Raw genomic sequence first — 18,742 nt, forward strand, 5'->3', positions numbered from 1 at the left:
TTAATTTGCTAACTTACCTGGGCTGAATCTCTGAACTCCTTAGAGCTCAGGATCTTTAGCTCATACCTATGATTCCCATGTGTGTTCTTCTTCTCCAAGTCCCTTTTAGTTCTTTCCATCCAAACCCACAAGGTAGCACTTTTATAGATCATTTGACATCGTTCCCTACTGTGACGGACATTACTCTTATCCCGCCAACCTCATTTCTTGAGCGGTTCTAAAGAACAGGAATTATGTCTCAAAGTGACTTTGTATTTTCGGTGACCACAACCCTCCACATGTTGCTGGACCAGTGCTGAGCATTTGGTGGGCGTTCTACAGCTAGACGTTGTTGCCTTTCTGATCAGCAGATGTGGAGAGAGAACATTCTGACAATGAGATGTAATAGCATGAATGTCTAGAGTCAGCTGAGAATTTCCTGCTCTGGAGGGTCTTTAACAATACACAGGATGTTTTCAGAGTTGATTTTGGCGTCATTTTTCTTGAAATCAGAACACCCAAACTCTTTTCATCAATTCTTGCTTCATTTACTTTCTAATGCTATGTTCTTTCCTCTCCCACTAACCAAGAAGATTTGGAAAACTTTACCTTCTGTAACTTGAATGATTTACCGAATAAGCATTTTTTAAACTAATTCCCAGTTTCTGGGAAATAGTACAGAGTGATCCCATTCTTCCTCCCCATGGTTGTGAATTACTCCTTCAAGCCCTCCTGCAAGATTTGATTCTGTTGTTCTGTTTGTATTTCTTAATGGGTCTTTGGTAGAACACCATTGAAGATATGACATATTTCATTATTGTCTAAAATTTTTCACCGCTCTGTAACCTTTATGATCTCAAACCTTTTGGCTTATGTTTTCAGAACCCGCCTCCTTTGTTTAATGAAGTCAGTGCTGCATTAATCCAGGCCGACAGGGTGACCCACCTGCGGGATGAGGTGCAGGTAAAGCATGAGGAGGAATACAGAGATGCCTTGGTTACAATCAAGGATGACTTGAAACTAATAGAAGGTCCCAACATCAAGGAGAACCTCCAAGATGAGATCCGGCGTTGGTTCATAGAATGCAGGTGAGTGTAGGACATCTATCCTGACAGTCTCTTCTGTGGTGGTTGATATTCTTGTATGTTTTTAAGCACAGAAACATGTTGATATGGATTCATGTGGTTTTCTGGCTTCATTTTAGAAAAGTAGAATGTGAAGGCTAAGAATTTAGGAACTAATTCTTTTTTTAATGAAATTGCTTTTGTTCCTGTTTTTAAATACAGTCTATATAACACTTCTATAGCCACATAAAATTGAACATCATGGGTGGATTTCACAGACCAGGTCTGTCTGAAATCCGAGGGGTCCGGCCACAAGCAATTCATGCTGCCCTTCCTTCTGGGATTTGACCCTCATTGTATGAGGCTCCACAGTCTCAGTCATGCTCCTTCTCTGTCATAATCCCTTGAAGCAGCTGCTGACTCTGGGACCTGATGCCTGGCCCCCAGGCCTCCCATGAAACGATGGGAAGGTAGCAGTTCTGGGGACAAGGCCTTATGTATATTAAGACCTTCTTGTATTAAGGGTCTTCTTTAATGCTCTTAAGTGAAATGTTAAGTAACTTAAAGCTTGTTTTCAAAAGGTGGTTTTTGTTTACAAAAGATGTGCTCCTTTATTAGAGAAGTACAGTAGAACAAACACTTAAAGAACACAGTACAAGTTTCCACACAGTAGAACAAACGCTTTGTAGGCAACCCAGTTGGAGCAGCTTTAAAATCTATTTCAAGGGCTTCCCTGGTGGCGCAGTGGTTGAGAGTCCGCCTGCCGATGCAGGGGACACGGGTTCGTGCCCCGGTCCGGGAAGATCCCACGTGCCGCGGAGCGGCTGGGCCCGTGAGCCATGGCCGCTGAGCCTGCGCGTCCGGAGCCTGTGCTCCGCAACGGGAGAGGCCACAACAGTGAGAGGCCCGCGTACCGCAAAAGAAAATCTATTTCAAGAGGGGAAGGAAAGAGAGCAGCTTGTGTGATCAGTCCCAGGGCCATGGAAGCAGACTCGCCACCTGTTTTCTTTGGTGGGTATTGTGCTGTACCACATTAGGTTCAGAGACACTCAGATTCCAACTTTGATGAGCTCGTCAGGACCAGGGAATTTAACTTGTTGGCAATAGAAAACCAAACTCCTTCTCAAAACATTACGTTAAAAGATGTTTATGTCTGTGGTAGGCAGCTTCCCAGATGGCCTCTGCTGACCCCACCTCTTCCTCTGGTAATGTCCTCCCTTTGAGTGTGATGTAGACCTAGAACTTCACTTCTAAAGAAAAATATATGGGGAACTTCCCTGGTGGACCCGTGGTTAAGACTCTGCGCTTCCACTGCAGGGGGCACAGGTTCAGTCCCTGGTCGGGGAACTAAGATCCCACATGCTGTGCAGTGCAACCAAAAAAAAAAAAAAAAAAAAAAGAATAGAAAGAATATGGCAGCGGACTTCCCTGGTAGTCCAGTGGTAAAGAATCCACCTTACAATGCAGGGGACGCGAGTTCGATCCCTGGGCAGGGAACTAAGATGCCACATGCCGTGGGGCAACTAAGCACGCATGCCACAACTAATGTGCCTCAACTACAGAGCCCTCGCGCCACAACTAGAGAAGAGAAAACCCGCACACCACAACTAGAGAGAAGCCCAGGCACTGCAACGAAAGATCCCTTGTGCTTCAATGAAGATCTTGTGTGCCGCAACTAAGACCCGACAGAGCAAAAAATAAATAAAATAAATCAATAAAAATAAATAAATCTTAAGAAAACAAATATGGCAAGAGCGGTGGGGTGGCACTGCCATCTTGCTTGCCTCTCGCCCCCCTCACTTGCTGTCACCCCTGGCTCTGAGAGGGGTCAGCTGCTGCCCAGCAGAGGGACCCCGTGGAAGGAACGGAGGGAGGTTTCTGGTGACAGCCAGCAAGCAACTTGGGCCTCCTTCCAGCCTGAGAAGAGCTGAATCTTGTCCACAGCCACATGCGTGAACTGGAAGGGCATTCTCCCCAAGGCCAGCCTTCAGATGAGGCTGCGGCCCCAGCCAACACTGTTTGCAGCCTCGTGGGAGACCCCGAGGCAGAGATACTCACGTGAGCCACATCTAGTTCCCTATCCACAGAAACGGTGACACAATAAACATGTGTTGTTTCGGTCAATAAGTGTTGGGGTGACTTAGCATGCAGCAACAGATGTCTAACATACATCAGTTATTTTACAACGATTCAGAAAAACTTGAACAATCACAGGCTTCTCTTGTGTTAATTCTGTATGGGATTCGAACATGCTGTCTCCTCAATGATACTTAAATTTTATAACAAAGTTTCTTCAGGAATGTTTGATATAACAGTTACATGCTTTCGATTGGGGAGTTCTGTCCTTTATTATATAAATAGGGCTTTTAAATAGTTATGGTTTTTTAAAAATCAAAATTGATTAATTTTGTGAGCTTTTCTCTTTATATCGTATTTATCAGGGATATTTTATTGCCAAACTGGATATTTTAAATGAAAGGAATATTTTAAAATGAGGAACTTGACACTGTGTTAATTCTATACTGATAACTGATAATAATAAAGAGGCAGAGATGCTAATAGGGAGGGAGACATTTCTACATGCACATAGCCCCTCTTCACTTTATCAGCTTCCTCCTTACTTTTTTTTTTTTTTTTTGCGGTACACGGGCCTCTCACTGCTGTGGCCTCTCCCGCTGCGGAGCACAGGCTCCGGACGCACAGGCTCAGCGGCCATGGCTCACGGGCCCAGCCGCTCCGTGGCATGTGGGATCTTCCCCGACTGGGACACGAACCCACATCTCCTGCATCGGCAGGCGGACTCTCAACCACTGTGCCACCAGGGAAGCCCCCTCCTTACTTTTAATTCTGGTGATGGCTTCATGGAGACATAAGATATACATATACGTGTGTGTGTGTGTGTGTGTGTGTGTGTGTGTGTGTATATATATATACACACACACATACAGGCAGATAGATATCTCAAACTTATAAATTGTACACTTGAATATGAACAGTTTATTATGTATTACACATCCATAAAGCTGTTAGAAATAGATCAAAGATATATCAGCAAAGATGTTAGTGTTTGAGTTTTTTAAAATAGCATGTTTTTTTGTTATTCAAACACCAAAACCCAGTATTCCAATCACTAACCTTGTTCTCAGACTACCCCGCTACCCCCCTGACAAACTCCCACTCACAGTATAAGAAAAACTTAATCGGTAACAATTATAGGTAACAATCTCTTCTGGCTTAAATAGCCTCTTTAAGGTTGACTGTCTATTTTGAGTAAATTTGCAGTCACTTCAGATGCCTCCCTATCATGAATGTCCCTGTTTTTCTTCCCTTTGTGGCGTCTGACTGCAAAGGGAAGTTACCAACCTTCACAGCATCGGCTGGGGGCCAGCAGAGTGAACAGCATCTGGGCTCGGGCTATGTCAGCGCCCTGGCTGGTTTCCGCAGGCGGGTGGTGTAGCCATCTGGTCCACGAGGAGAGACCAGTCCACCTGGTCTTCGGGGACCTCCTCCTGTGGCCTGTGGTTTCTGCCACGTGCCCTCACTCCCTGGGCAGCTGCAATTCAGGCCTCTCACTTCCTGAACAGTCCTCATCCCGCTGGATGCTGGTTCCTTCACGACCCACACTCCCCAGGAGCGTACAGGGTGCCCTTCTCAGGCCTTGGGAGACGGGTGGGATCTCTCAGACCTTCCACCAGCAGGTCCCCTCCTCCTGGCTCCGTTCAACCCCATCACATGCTGCACACCCAGGAAGACAAGCACTGCCCAGATGGTCCCTGATGCTCTTCAGCCACTCCACAGACTCTGCTGGGATCTCAGCACTCATCCCCTCCTTGGCTGAGACCCCTGGAGGATGGGGCCCAAGAAGCAGATGGTATCCCCGCTTGTCCACCTTCTCCTCCCTTCCCCTACCACTCTGCCTCACCAACTTCTTGTTCAAATCCATCCTCTGTATGAAACCCTCCCTGAGTGCTTCCCTGCAGTTCCTCTCTATCTCCTCCTTGAGCTCTACCCACATCTTCCCCTTCCCCCTCCAGGCGATCTGCATAATCACAGAAACTGGAGCCTTGCTTCCTGAGAAATAGCTGTGCCGCCTTGGGCGAGTCGCTTAACCTCTCTGTGCTGTCAGTCTCCTCATCTGTGATACGAGAACAAGACTCAAACCTATTTTGTGGGGTTGTTAAGATATGGGAGACTTCGACCCCAGTATGCAGACCATTACTATTCCTACCGTATTGTACACATCTGCTCATTCATATGCCCCTCCCCCAGATAAATGGCAAGCCCTGTGAGGACAGTGCCTGGTGCTAAGGACAGAGTGGTGGATACAGTCCCCATCTAAGCAGTGGGTAGTGCAAGCCAGCAGTATTGCCCTTTTCCTTTCTTATCTAATTACATAATTGTGTCTGGAGGAAATATACTCAGGATGATTTTGTGCAGTCATGGAACTTTAAGTAGAAAGGCATTGTTTCAAAAGAACTGTCTTCTGATTATATCACCTTGGTTTATAATTGAAACCTTCATTTTCATAGTTAATGAAGATGATATGCCCTGTGTTCATGAACTTTCCTTATCAGAAACTTTCCTCCCTTTTCTCAGGACATCAGAGAACAGATGCCCACAACCATGTTTTCTACAAATGAAATAATCCTTTACTTTTAGATAGACTTTTATAATCCAATTTATTGTTAGGTGATATAACCAAGTTGAAAGCACTATGTACAATTATAACTCCAAATAAGCTAAAATACATAAAATGTATGTATACACACATATACATATATACAAAGATATATTCACACATGCATTTAATTTATTAAATATATGTTTGCATATGGATAGAAAATTTCTGGAAGGATACACTAGAAACTTTGTTAGCATGGCCACCTCTGGCGACAAGAGTAGTGACGTTACTTTTATCTCATATTCTCCTGTACGCTTAGAAGTCTTCCTTTCAATAAATATTATTTTTATAATGAAAAAGCCTAGTTAAAAATATATTAGAAGAAAAAGAAAGGCAAGAAGTTAACTTGTGATAATCCAAAGTAAACATTTGAAATGTTAAAACACCCTAATTTTTTAAAAAGTATATTGATGCAATACCTGCAGAGCGCTCCTGGAAATTCTTCTGATGAAAGAATAGGGCGCCTTGAGGCTGGCAGTAACTGTGAGTTGCTCCCCCGTCTGAGGTGCTGGGAGGGTCATGGGAGACTCCTGGTGGCCTCCTGGGAGCAGCCCCTCCCATTGGCTCTGGGCTTTCTTTGAAGACCCAGCCCTCCCGGCCAGTCCCCTTAAGGACATTCCATCCTGCTGTTACTGACCTGACAGTTTGGAGGCTGAGTTGGAGCAGCTCCCATGGGTATGCTGTGTGTAATTCACAGAGACGTAAAGATCCCTCCTTTTGAAGTAATATAAGGTCGAGGGCGGATTTATTTTCATAATTGGATTACATTTATCTGATTGACTTTGATAAAATCCCTTTCCTTGCTTTTTTAAATCAAAGACAAATAAAAAGCAAATATTGTCTTTTGAAACATGAAACGTGATCAGTCTTCAGGATAAATTCCAACAGGACATACAGTGACAACTAAAAAATGACTAGAAGTTACAAATATAAACTCCCACAATTTTGAATACTAATTCTTAGCTGATTTAATCAATACTTGTAGTTGCCAAAAGTTGCCCAGTATTTTATCAAATACTAGGATTTGTGGTTCAAGTTGATTTTTAAATTATTTTAAAGGAAGTCTTTTTTTTCCAGTGTTAAAACTAATACATGCTCATTGTAGAAAATTTACAAGACAGTTTAAAAAAGAAAATTTAAATTGTCTATAATTTTAGTAGACAGAGATAGCTACTATAAAAATTTTTGGTAAATGCTTTCCAGTATTTTTCTCTCATGTATATATTTGAACTACAGTTTTATGAATCCTTTTACTAATTTTTAAAAATTTAACACTGGGTTTCCCTATGTCCTTAAAATATTTTGCAAAAAGATGTCTTTCGTGATTGCTTAACGTTCTGTTGGATGGATGGACTGGCTAGTGAATCAATGATTATCTTTTTAATATTTTGTCAAATTGATAAGAGAACAGTGCTGTCCCTTAATTTGCATTTATTTTATTATTTGGAGGGGTTGAAAAATCTTTTGGACTTTTTGTCAATAGCATTTCTTCTGTGAACTGCCCTGTCATTTATATGCTTCCCTTTGTGATGTCTTTTTTCTTAAGTGACCTCTAAAATGTAGTATATATATATAAAGTAGTTTAACTCTTGCATTAATTTGCGATTACTGCTGTAATGCATAACCACAAACTTGGTGGCTTAAACCAATAGAATTTTATTTTCTTCCAGTTCTGGAAGTCAGGAGTCTGAAATCACAGACTCAGCAGGACTGTGCTCCCTCTGAAAGCTCTAGGGGAGAGTCGGTTCCTCACATCTTCCCTTCTGGAGGCTGCCGACACTCCTTGGCTCGTGGCTGCATCACTCCCATCTCTGCTTCGTGGTCACATGCCTCCTTCTCTTCTGTGTGTCTAATCTCTCTCTGTTCTTCTCTTATAAGACACTTTGGATTTCATTTAGGGCCCACCAGGATAATCTTATCCCAAGAATCCTAATCACATCTCAAATATAGATATCTTTGTTCTTATAAATAACATTCAGAGACTCCAGGAGTTAGGACCCAGTATCTTTGGTGGCTGTTATTCAGCCTACCACAGTCCTCAGCAACCCCATGAGATAAGTACTCTTCTTTCTTTCATTCGCTGGCAGCATTCCTAATGAAGGACAAAATGAGAAGTTCGTAGTCCTCTCGGTCAGCACTGTCCAATAGGACTTTCTGCAGTGGTGGAATTGGTCTGATGTGTACTGTCCACTCCAGTAGCCACCAGCCACATACAGCTATTGAGCACTTGAAAGACGGTAGGGTGACAGAGGAGCTGAATTTTTAATTTAATTTAATTTTAATTCATTCAAATTTAAGCTTAGATAACCATGTGTCATTAGGGGCTACCGTATTGGATGGCACAGTCGTGGGGATACTTGTTTCCAGAAAATCTCTTGCTATCATTAGTATTTCTTTTGGCTTGGGACCTGTCGTAAACCGTCATCTAAGTGTTACGATCCACGGATGAGCTTCATTTTAAAGTATCATAAAGTAACCTCATCCAACCCCTTAGGGTGATAAAGGAGAACCTTGAAGTCCGTGGGACTGTGGGTTCTTGTCCGTGAAGATGCAACAGCCCCTTCCCCCATTTCCCTCACGAGCATCTGAGGCACCTGAGTAGCTGTCAGCTCTGAAAACCGGGCCAAATCGAGGCCTTTGTCTCTTTGCAATTGGTCCTGTGTGGACCACTTCTCCCCACCTGCATTTTTTAACTGAGTTTGTTGAAAGTATGCCCGGCATCCAGCTCACCTTCAATCTAGAGAGAAATAAGACCCTCAAATGGGGTGACAGCCCTAGGATTGGCCCTGTGGCAGTTCTCCTGGAGTTTTAGCAGGTTCCTTTTAATCTTGAGGAATCTGGAAGTGGTAGTAAATTACATAGCCTTATTCCATTTTTTAAGCCAACACGCAGTCAGTCAGAGGTGATGGCTAAGAGGAAGGGCTCTGGGGGCTTTGAGATGCTGTTGGTCCTCAGCAGGGTGAGCCTGACTGCGAAATAAAATGCCTTTTAATCTTATGATGTGATGGCATCTATCATGCTCTCTATAATAAACAAATACATTACAAATCACACACACACACACAGGAGGAGTGGTCTGAGAGCCAGGCTGCCTGGGTTCAAGTCCCGGCCCTAGCACTTACAGACTATGTGTCCTTGAACCAGTTGCTTAACCTCTCTGTGCCTCCATTTCCTCAACTTAAAATGAGGATATTAACAGTATCGACCTCGTGGATAGGATAACAGAGAATAATACATATAAAGCCCTTAGAGCAATGTGTGCCATATGATACAGCCTCAATAATTATTTTAAACATACAGGAAGGCCGTTACATTCTCAGACACACAGTTTGCAGTTTGGAAGAGTTGCCATTGCCATAGTGCCCTGTGTTTTCACTCCTGGATCCGGAGCCTTTATATTCGCCGCCATAAAAGCATCTTTTCAAGTGCTGCATCCTGATCTGCAGGAGAGACCGGCCGGGGGGGGGGGGGGTGGGGGGGGGGGGTGGGGGGGGGGGTGGGGGAGGGGGAGGGAGGGCTGCCAGGGCTGGGGGAGGGGGAGGGAGAGGGAGGGAGGGCTGCCAGGGCCGGGGGTGGGGATAAAGCTGAGGGCTAATAACAGGGTAGGCAGACAAAAATTAGGGTGGAATGTGCTCTCAGTCCCCAGGGCGGGGGAGCCAGGACGTGACATGTCTACAGCACCAACAGACGTACATCCTTCCTGGAAGAGGCCTTGGAATGCTTTGTTAATTTTTTTGATTAAAAAAATGAAGATATGATTTAAATGCGGTAAAGCTCACCCTTTTTGTACAGTTGTGCTGGTTAAGCTTTGTTGTTGTAAGGTATGTGGACCTGGAGAGACCTGCAGATTTGTCTCTCGCCCGCACAGTTTATGCCAGTTTAGGGCTCCAGGAGTTTACACTGGAGGGGGCTCAAGAATTATCTGCAAGTGGAGAGAATGGTGCACTTACAACCCAGGAGAGCTCCCAGACACGTGCAGAAATTTGCTGAGGATGGGAATGTGTTTGGAGCGAGGCGGAACGACAGAGTTTCCTATCAGCCTGGAAGAGTGTATGTCTCTTTTGGAAAAGACTTTCGGACCTCTCCCATCCAGCCTCCAATGCTGTCCCCCTGCCAGGACCTCCCGGGCCTGCACCAGCTTCCATCACTGTTCACTCCTTCTGAACTTGCGTACCTGTCTACTGCTCCTCCAAGAGGGACCTCACCAGGTGCTTCCCATGGATGCTCTTCTGGGATCCCGAGGCTTAGAAAGGCTGAGTGCCTTACTCGGGGTTCATGGCTCATGAGAGGCCATTCATACTCCAGTCTCTTGATTCCAAAAGCCATGATGCTCCCACAATGGCAAATGTGTCTCCTTGTTCTGAGCATTCCAGCAACAGAAGCCTTGTCCTGTGTGTCTTGGGCTCCGTGGTCATTTCATAGGAAAAGATGGAAGTTGCCCAAGGCCGAGTTGCTCACTAGGTACCACCTGGAAACCAAGAGCTTTCCTTGTTCCTGACTCCTTCTCTGTCCCTGCTTCAAAGCCTCTTCCCGCAGAGTGAGGTGATGGTCTGTGTATGTAAGAGGGAGAAAGACAGAGGAATCGTGGGATTTGAGAAAACTGGCTGACTCCAATTATTTTACAGGTGACAAAAGGGACTCAGAGGGGTCAGGTAACTTGGCTAAAAACTTGGGTCGCTACGGCAGAACTAAAACCAGGGTGAGCAGAGCAATGAAGCCTGATCATTGTGTAAAACGAGATGGGTTCTCAGGGAAAGGTTCGGAATTGTTCCGAGGACTTTTAAGGACATCAGAAGGAAACCACTAGAATGTTCACGATAGTATCTTCCCGGGACTGGGACCACAGCTCTGTTTGTTCTTTTCCTCATTTTCCAAATTTTCTACATTGAGCGCGAGTTACTTTCAGAAAGAAAAAAGAAATTTCAGGAGGACAGTGGGAAAGGGATGGCCAGAAGAAGTGATTAGGGGTCGTCATTTTGAATTCCTTGCGTTATGATATTTTCAGTGAATTCTCAAAAGCAGCTGTGGTCTGTGGAGGAGATGTGAACACATGTGGATTACTCCTGTGAGAAGGTGAATAGCTTTTTTTCTCTCTGCCATTCGCTTTGGTGGAAAATATATTAGGTTGAATGGAGGACATAAGAAGAGGTGGGTGAGAAATCAAGGTTATTCACAGAGGCCTTGGGGACAGGTGCACACCTGCGTGAAATCACGTATTTTGCTGTCAGTCGTCACAGGAAATCGGACTAAGAACACCCAGCAGCTACAGGCTCTCTGGGCTTATCCAGGCACCAAGTCATGACGAAAGACAGGCCCTGAGGCTCTTTTGCAAATGCAGTGGCCAGACTCTCTCTCTGTGGTCCGTGGTCATATCCCTGGCTCCCAAGGTCCCCCCACCCCCACTGAGCCTCTGTCTTTCCCTCTAGATTGCAAGCCTTTGGGGGGACAGGGCAGCGATGTCTTCTTTGGTTTTCTTCAAACCCTGCAGAGTGCCTGTGGTTCAGCAGATGTAATGCGTGTGCTGAGCTGAGCTGCGGTCACGGGCAGAGAAGAGCTGAAGGTCCAGCGAGATACTCTAATAACGTTGGGCCAGATTGCAGTGCCTCTCACGCTGGTGCATGCTTCAAAAGCAGCTGGACAGCCCGTCAAAACGGGTTTTGCCCCCCACCCCCGGAGTTCTGATTCAGTAGGCCTTGGGTGGGAACTAAGAGTCTGCATTTCTCTTTCTGTATCATTGCTTCCCATTCTTTTTTGTTTGTTTGTTTGCGGTACGCGGGCCTCTCACTGCTGTGGCCTCTCCCGTTGCGGAGCACAGGTTCCGGACGCACAGCCTCAGCGGCCGTGGCTCACGGGCCCAGCCGCTCCGCAGCATGTAGAATCTTCCCGGACTGGGGCACGAACCCGTGTCCCCTGCATCGGCAGGCGGACTCTCAACCACTGCGCCACCAGGGAAGCCCACTTCCCATTCTTTTACTGATTTATTATTGTGCGTGTGATAAGAACACTTAACATAAGATCTACCCTCCTAGCAAACGTTTAAGTGTGCAGTGCGGTATTGTTAACTATAGGCTCTATGCTATACAGTAGATCTCTAGAACTTACCCATCTGGTATAACAGAAAGGTTGCACCATGTGACTAATACCTTCCTGGTTCCCCCTCCCCCCAGCCCCTGGCAACCACTGTTCTACTCTCTGCTTCTCTGAATTGGACTATTTTAGATTTCTCATATAAGCGACGTCATGTAGTATTTGTCCTTCTGTGTGTGACTCACTTCACTTAGCACAGTGTCCTTAAGATTCATCCACGTTGTCACCTATGGCAGGATCTCCTTTTTTTTATGGCTGGATAATACTCCATCGCATGTATGTACCACATTTTCCTTATCCATATACATGTCGACGGACTTTTGGGTTGTCTCCATATCTTGGCTCTCGTGAATAACGCTGCAGTGAACAAGGATGTGTGTAAAGAGAAAAACGTTTCCTGCTGTGTGTGTCTCCTTTACTCACCCACTACATCCACGCTGTCTTCTGACACCACGTGGGGGTGTCCACACATCAAGCAACTCTCTGCAACACCAGCTGGGTGTCCTACAATTCAATGGAGTTCTGACACTCCCTGGAGAGAGCCTCAGACCCCCCAGGTTAAGGGCTCAGTCCCACAAAACTGCTTCCCCCAACATCAGATGTCAGTGTCAAATCCCAGGTTGTCACCTGTGCTGCTGACCAATCGGCTATAAATCGGGGTTCCCACGACTCCCCGCTTGGGTTCCATAATTTGCTAAAATAGCTTATAGAACTCAGGGAAACACTTATTTACATTTACTTATTGATTATGAAGGGAAATGGTAAAGGATACAGGTGGACATCCAGATAGAAGAGATGCACAGGGCAAGGTGTTGCGGCGAGGGGCACGGAGCTCGCATGCTCCAGGCACCACCCTCCCAGCTCCGCCACGTGTTCACCCACCCAGAAGGTCTCTGAACCCCATATACCTCGGGAAGTTTTATGGAGGCTTCATCACGTAGGCGTGATCGATCATAAACTCAATTTTCATTCCTCCGCCCTTCCTGGACAGTAGAGGGTGGGGCTAAATGTCTCAGCTTCTAATCGTGGCTTGTCCCCACCCCAGGAGCCCACCCAGCATCTCCTCATTAGAACAGAACGCTCTCCTGTCACGGGAATTCCAAGGGATTTAGGAGCTCTGTGCCAGCAGCCGGAGGCAGAGACCAATCGATGCCTCTTCTGTTGTTTCGCAGTGGACGTGTAACTCTTTGAGATCCCAATTTCATTTCCTTTGGATATATACCCAGAAGTGGGATTGCTGGATCACATGGTAACTCTATTTTTAATTTTTTAAGGAACCTCTCATACTGTTTTCCATAATGACTGAACCAATTTACATTCTCACCAACAGTGTTCAAGGGTTCCCTTCTCTCCACATTCTCCTCAACACTTATCTTTCCTCTTCTGATAACAGCCATCCTCACAGATGTGAGGTGACATTTCATTGTTATTTCAATGTACATTTCCCTGATGATTAGTGATGTTGAGCATCTTTTCATGTACCTGTTGGCCATTTGTATGTCTTCTTTGAGAAATATTTATTCACTTCCTTTGCCCATTTTTAAGCCAGGTTATTCGGGGGTCTTCTGCTATCGAGTTGTAGGAGATCTTTGTATATTTTGGAGATTAGCCCCTTATCACATGTATGCTTTGTGAATCCTTTCTCCCATTCTGTAGGCTGCCTTTTCATTTTGTTGATGGTTTCCTTTGCTGCACACAAGTTTTTAGTTTTCTGTGCTTCCACCTGTCTATTTTTGCCTTGGTTACCTGTGTTTTTGGTGTCGAATTTCTAACACGCTCCTGGGAGACGCTAAGAGTCCTGGTCCTGGGATTATACTTTGAGTAGGCTTGGGCTAGAGGCACTGCCACCCTCTGCGCACCTTCCAGGGAGGTGGGAAAGTGTAGGAAATCGCCTTAAGGAGTGTCAGAAAACCACTGAAAAAATTAAAACCAGTATTATCCTGGGAATGTGAAAGCCCCCAAATCTACTGACTCTCTGCTAAAGTCACTGGGAACCGCCTCCGTCATAGGTACTTAATACACTGCAAGGCAGGACAAACTGTTCTTTGGATATGGAGCCTTTGGGTTTGTTTCAGCAGGCTCTTAATTTTTGTGTCGTATGGTGACATATGTCAATACACGTGTTGCTTCAGACAGAAATTATCATGCCTTTATGTTTCATAAATAGGTGCTTGTCACTCGATAGAACTAAGGTCAGAGGATCTTCAGAATGAACCTTTACACTCTAAAGCTTCTCTTTTCTGTAATTCACTCTGTTGCTGTTTATGAAAGATTAATTTTGAAAGTAACGCATAGGAAATGAGTTTAAAATGTAAACATCTGTAAAGTTTCGTTTCCTAAACTTTCTGGACTCTTGAGTTAGGAAAGGCAGTGACTCACTCCTTTAAATGAGGAAAAGTCTATGGATGAATGATGTCTGGGCTTTAGAACTATAGGTGCCTGAACAGAAATGGACGGCCATCTATTTAAATGGAAAATTCTCTCCATTCCTTCCTAAAGTGATTTGTTCTTGCTTGGGTATGAATTTGTCTATACAGATAAATATTTCAGACAAAAGGTGAAAATAAAGCATATGTAACATTTTCTCAACAAAAGAGTAACCAAAGTCTAAATAATCAATGACGTCATCTGTAGTATACTGTTCCTTTTAATAAAATAAAGTGAGCGCAGGGCAGGGAGGTTCCTGTAGGATTCAAGCATGAGCAACGATAATACTTTGGAATCAAGAAGGAAGCTTCTGGGCTTCCCTGGTGGCGCAGTGGTTGAGAGTCCGCCTGCCGATGCAGGGGACGCGTGTCCCGGTCCGGGAAGATCCCACATGCCGCGGAGCGGCTGGGCCCGTGAGCCATGGCCACTGAGCCTGCGCGTCCGGAGCCTGTGCTCCGCAACGGGAGAGGCCACAACGGTGAGAGGCCCGCGTAGCAAGAAGAAAAAAAAAAAAAAAAAGGAAGCTTCTTTCTGGAGTAGTAACTGCTAATCCTAGCCCACTAATAAGTAGAACCATCAATGAATAAATCAGATTTTGTAATGTGCCACTGAGAAATCGCCTTGCTTTGCACACGACTTTCTCCACCTCTGCTTCCAGAGATGGCAAACCCCTCAGTTTCCCAGCGAGGGCCATGGTAATTAAGTCCATGTGTAGCCAATTGCCTTTATTGAGTGTAAGTGAATTTATAGGCAGCAAGTGACACTTTGGGAGGCTTCTGTGCGGTGGCGCAAGCTGCTTTCTTTAGAACGCAGGAGAAGTTTATGAGCCTGCTGACATTAAGGGAGGTAGCTGGATGACTTGGGGGGGACCAGCCGGAAACCCCTCCATCCGTATATTTTTCATACTTGGTGAAACAGATAAATCTCTACCCTGGGCATCTGAAACGGTGGGACCGTTGAAACTCAGTGTCAGAGCTCAGGGGGAAAATGTATCATTTTAGTAGTTCTGCTTTCTAAATCACTGCAGACTCTAGAGCTGGTCCTTTTCACGTCTGTGAAAGAATTTTTGACAATATGCATAAATTCTTAATCAGCTCTAACTTTACCAGATGTTCTGTGCCTCACGTTTGCTAACCGAAACATGGAAGGCATGGGTGTTTTTCTCTTCAGGCTCCCTTAAATAAAAGAATATAAAGGCAGGTAGGTCTGTTGAAGGGGATTTTTATAAGAAGGTAACATTACTCACTGAATATTCTGTAAGAACTTAACATTGCCCTTCCCCCATTAACATTGTCACATATGAATTATAGCTTCTAGAGCTGAAAGGAACTTTAGAAATTGTCTGATAGACACACATTACTTACTTTTTAATAACGAATGAATAAACCTTGTCCAACAGCATCATTTGGCAGAGAGGGAAACCTACCAGCCTCCCACAGTGATGGAGCGATTTGCTCAAATCACACCTCTGATTAGTGGGAGCAGCCCGCTTTATTTTTATTTTTTTATTTTTTTGATGTGGACCATTTTTAAAGTCTTTATTGAATTTGTTACAGTATTGCTTCTGTTTCATATTTTTCGGGTTTTTTGTGTGTTTTTTTTTCTCGGCCGCGAGGCATGTGGGATTCTAGCTCCCGACCTGGGACCAAAGCCACACCCCCTGCATTGGAAGGCAAAGACTTAACCACTGGACCACCAGGGAAGTTCCTACAGCTTTATTATTGGAACCTAAAGCACCCGTGCGCCTTCCTTAGTGCCCGTCAGGGGAGCAGAGCCTGCAGGTTCTCGATTTGCTCCAAGCTTGGTTCTGCTGGGGCAGCCGGTGAAACTTGCTAAGCTTCAGTTTTCTCATCTGAAAAATGTTGATGGCAAAAATAGCACCCACCTCACAGGGCTGTCGGGAGGATTAAAGGAGACCATGATATCAAGTTCTGAGAGCATAGTGCTTAAAAAGGAATATGTTACCATGGAAGACTCTTTGCAAATCATTTCAGTGCAGTCACTAGATCAGGTTATCCAGAAATAACATTGCTTTTTTGTTTGTTTGTTTGCTTGTTGCGGTACGCGGGCCTCTCACTGTTGTGGCCCCTCCCGTTGCGGAGCACAGGCTCCGGACGCGCAGGCTCAGTGGCCATGGCTCACGGACCCAGCCGCTCTGTGGCATGTGGGATCTTACCAGACCGGGGCACGAACCCGCGTCCCCTGCATCGGCAGGCGGACTCTCAACCACTGTGCCGCCAGGGAAGCCCTACTGCATTTTAAATAAAGATACAGGGTCATCTCCTTTAAGCCATTCAGTTTATAGGAGAGGACCAGCAGCCAATGTAGAGCAGAATCTGCCCAGTGGGGTCCTAGGACCTCGGCCTTTCCAGCTGGACAGGCCACTTGACCTGAAGGAGCTGCTGCCGCTCGTGAAATCATCAGCTTTGCCCAACAGATCCCCTGTCTTGAGGCTGATTTTGGTCACGTGATATAAATGACAGTCCAGTAATCTGAAAAGAGGGGAGAAAAATCCTCGGACACAAAATATACCCAAATGCGTGGCTGGTCCCTTCTCTTAACAGCCAGAGGTCCAGGGCCTAGACCTTCCTCCCTCTGCTCCCTGTCCTTCCCGGTGTCCATGGTAACCTCATCCAGGCTCACAGTGTCCCACTCCATCCCTGCCTGGTTGACTCCCAAATGCGAGTCCCCAGCCCGGAGCGCTCACTCTCCTAAACTCTAGACCTGTGGATCCCACTGCCTACTCAGCATCCCCACAGAGGTGCACTTGGCGGGAGCGGCATCTCACGCTCCACACATCCAGAAGTGCACTGGCCTCTTATCCTCCCAAAGCTTCCGCACACAGCCTCCCACCCCAGCAGATGTGAACCCACCCGTCCAGTCTCTTACCGTCACCCCGACTCTTCATCTTCTCTCAGCCCGGCCTGCAGTCGGCCAGAAAATCCCATTGGCTCTACCTTCCAGATATGCCCCAGGCCCACCGACCTCTCAGGCCTCTGACTTCACTACCCCCTGGGGTCTGAGCTGCATCAGCCCCAGCCTGATGAACCCACCTCCGAGCAACCACCCGGGCTCCCGAAATCTGTTTTCAGGATGAGGACAATGTATTCACCACCTACTGCAGCGTGCGTAACAGTTATCACTCAGACCTGCAAACTTAGTGACTTAAGAACCACACCCACTGCAGCTCCCACGGTCTCTGTGGGTCAGGAGTCTGGGCTTAGCTGCATCCTCTGCTCAGGGTCTCACAAGGCTGTGGTCAAGGTCTCACCTGTTTCCATGCTCTCCTGGCTGTGGGCCTCGGTCCTTTGCTGTTGGCTGGAGGCTGCCCCCGGCTCCTTGCCAGGTGGGCCTCTCACCATGGCAGCTTGCTTCACCAAAGCCAGCAAGAGAGAGAGTCTGGGAGAGAGGTGGGAATTACAGCCGTGGAGAACCATCGGGGAAGTGATAGCCTGTCCTCGTGCTTCCTGTATTCTGCTGGCTACAAGCCAGTGCTGGGTCCCAGCCCCACTCAAAAGGAAGGAGAGACACAAAGGTGTGGACACCAAGACACAGAGAACTCAGGGGCTGCCTCAGAGTCTGTGGACACAGAGAGGAAGAATCATCCTTCAAAAACCTAAGGCAGGTCTTGACCCTGGCTTAAAAAGTGGCTCCCTTTCCTCTCCAGAAAGGCCAGTGTCCCGCGGCCACTGACAATCCTGGCTTTTCTTGGGGCAGCCCAGGGGCACCTCCTTCTTGGAGAATCGCCGTGACCAGGCCCCAGGAGCCTTCTCCACAGGGATTCTAGTACCTGGGAGATATGCTTCCACAGTTTCTGCTCCCAGAACTGTCCCCAGTGCATGTTTTGTTGTTTCCTCTGATGAAATCTGGGAGAAGGGAAATTAGAGGCTTCCACTTATGTTACTGAATCCTCATTCTGCACGATAGAAAATTATGTCATGATTATTTTTTTTGATTCATTTCCAACTTGTTTGTGTTTTGATTTTTCTGACTCACTTGTTCTTTCAGATAGGACCTCTAGGTTTCCAAGTCATTCAAAGTTAGACACACGTGTTTATTCCTAGGAATAAAAATGGTTCAGTGGTAGGAGAATGCAATACTGCGTGCATCAGGAAAAACAATATTATCATTCCAGTTCATGCAAAACAATTATTTGATGAAACGGAACGCCCACTTCTTATTGTAAAAATTTAAAAACAAAGACAAGGGTTAATTCTTAGCACCATAAAATGTAAACTGAATAAAAACAAGGATTTTTTTAATCTTCTGTTTACTGCTTTTTCCCTGTGCCTAGTACGGTGTCTGGCACATAGTTCGAAATGAGTGAATGAATGAGTGAAACATCAAGTATTCTTTAAAACAAAAGAGAGCTATACACTTAATGAGGAAACACTATAGGTCGTCCCACAAAAGGAAAGGAAACTATCGATGACTTTGTCCCCTAATAATTAGTGCCATAATATAAATTATTATCAATATAATGACATCAAGAGGAAACAATATT

General features: G+C 45.7%; 1 protein-coding gene across 1 annotated transcript in view; it reads left to right on the top strand.

The window, feature by feature from the left end:
- Positions 1–18,742, top strand: part of IQCA1 (IQ motif containing with AAA domain 1) — a 169,034-nt gene that overhangs the window by 37,787 nt on the left and 112,505 nt on the right. The window contains exon 6 of the mRNA XM_032638432.1: positions 862–1,067. Within this exon, the coding sequence (XP_032494323.1) occupies positions 862–1,067 (206 nt within the window). The remainder of the gene's footprint in view (positions 1–861; positions 1,068–18,742) is intronic.

This window comes from Phocoena sinus, chromosome 7, assembly GCF_008692025.1.
Source record: "Phocoena sinus isolate mPhoSin1 chromosome 7, mPhoSin1.pri, whole genome shotgun sequence".
Classification (NCBI taxonomy): Eukaryota; Metazoa; Chordata; class Mammalia; order Artiodactyla; family Phocoenidae; genus Phocoena; species Phocoena sinus.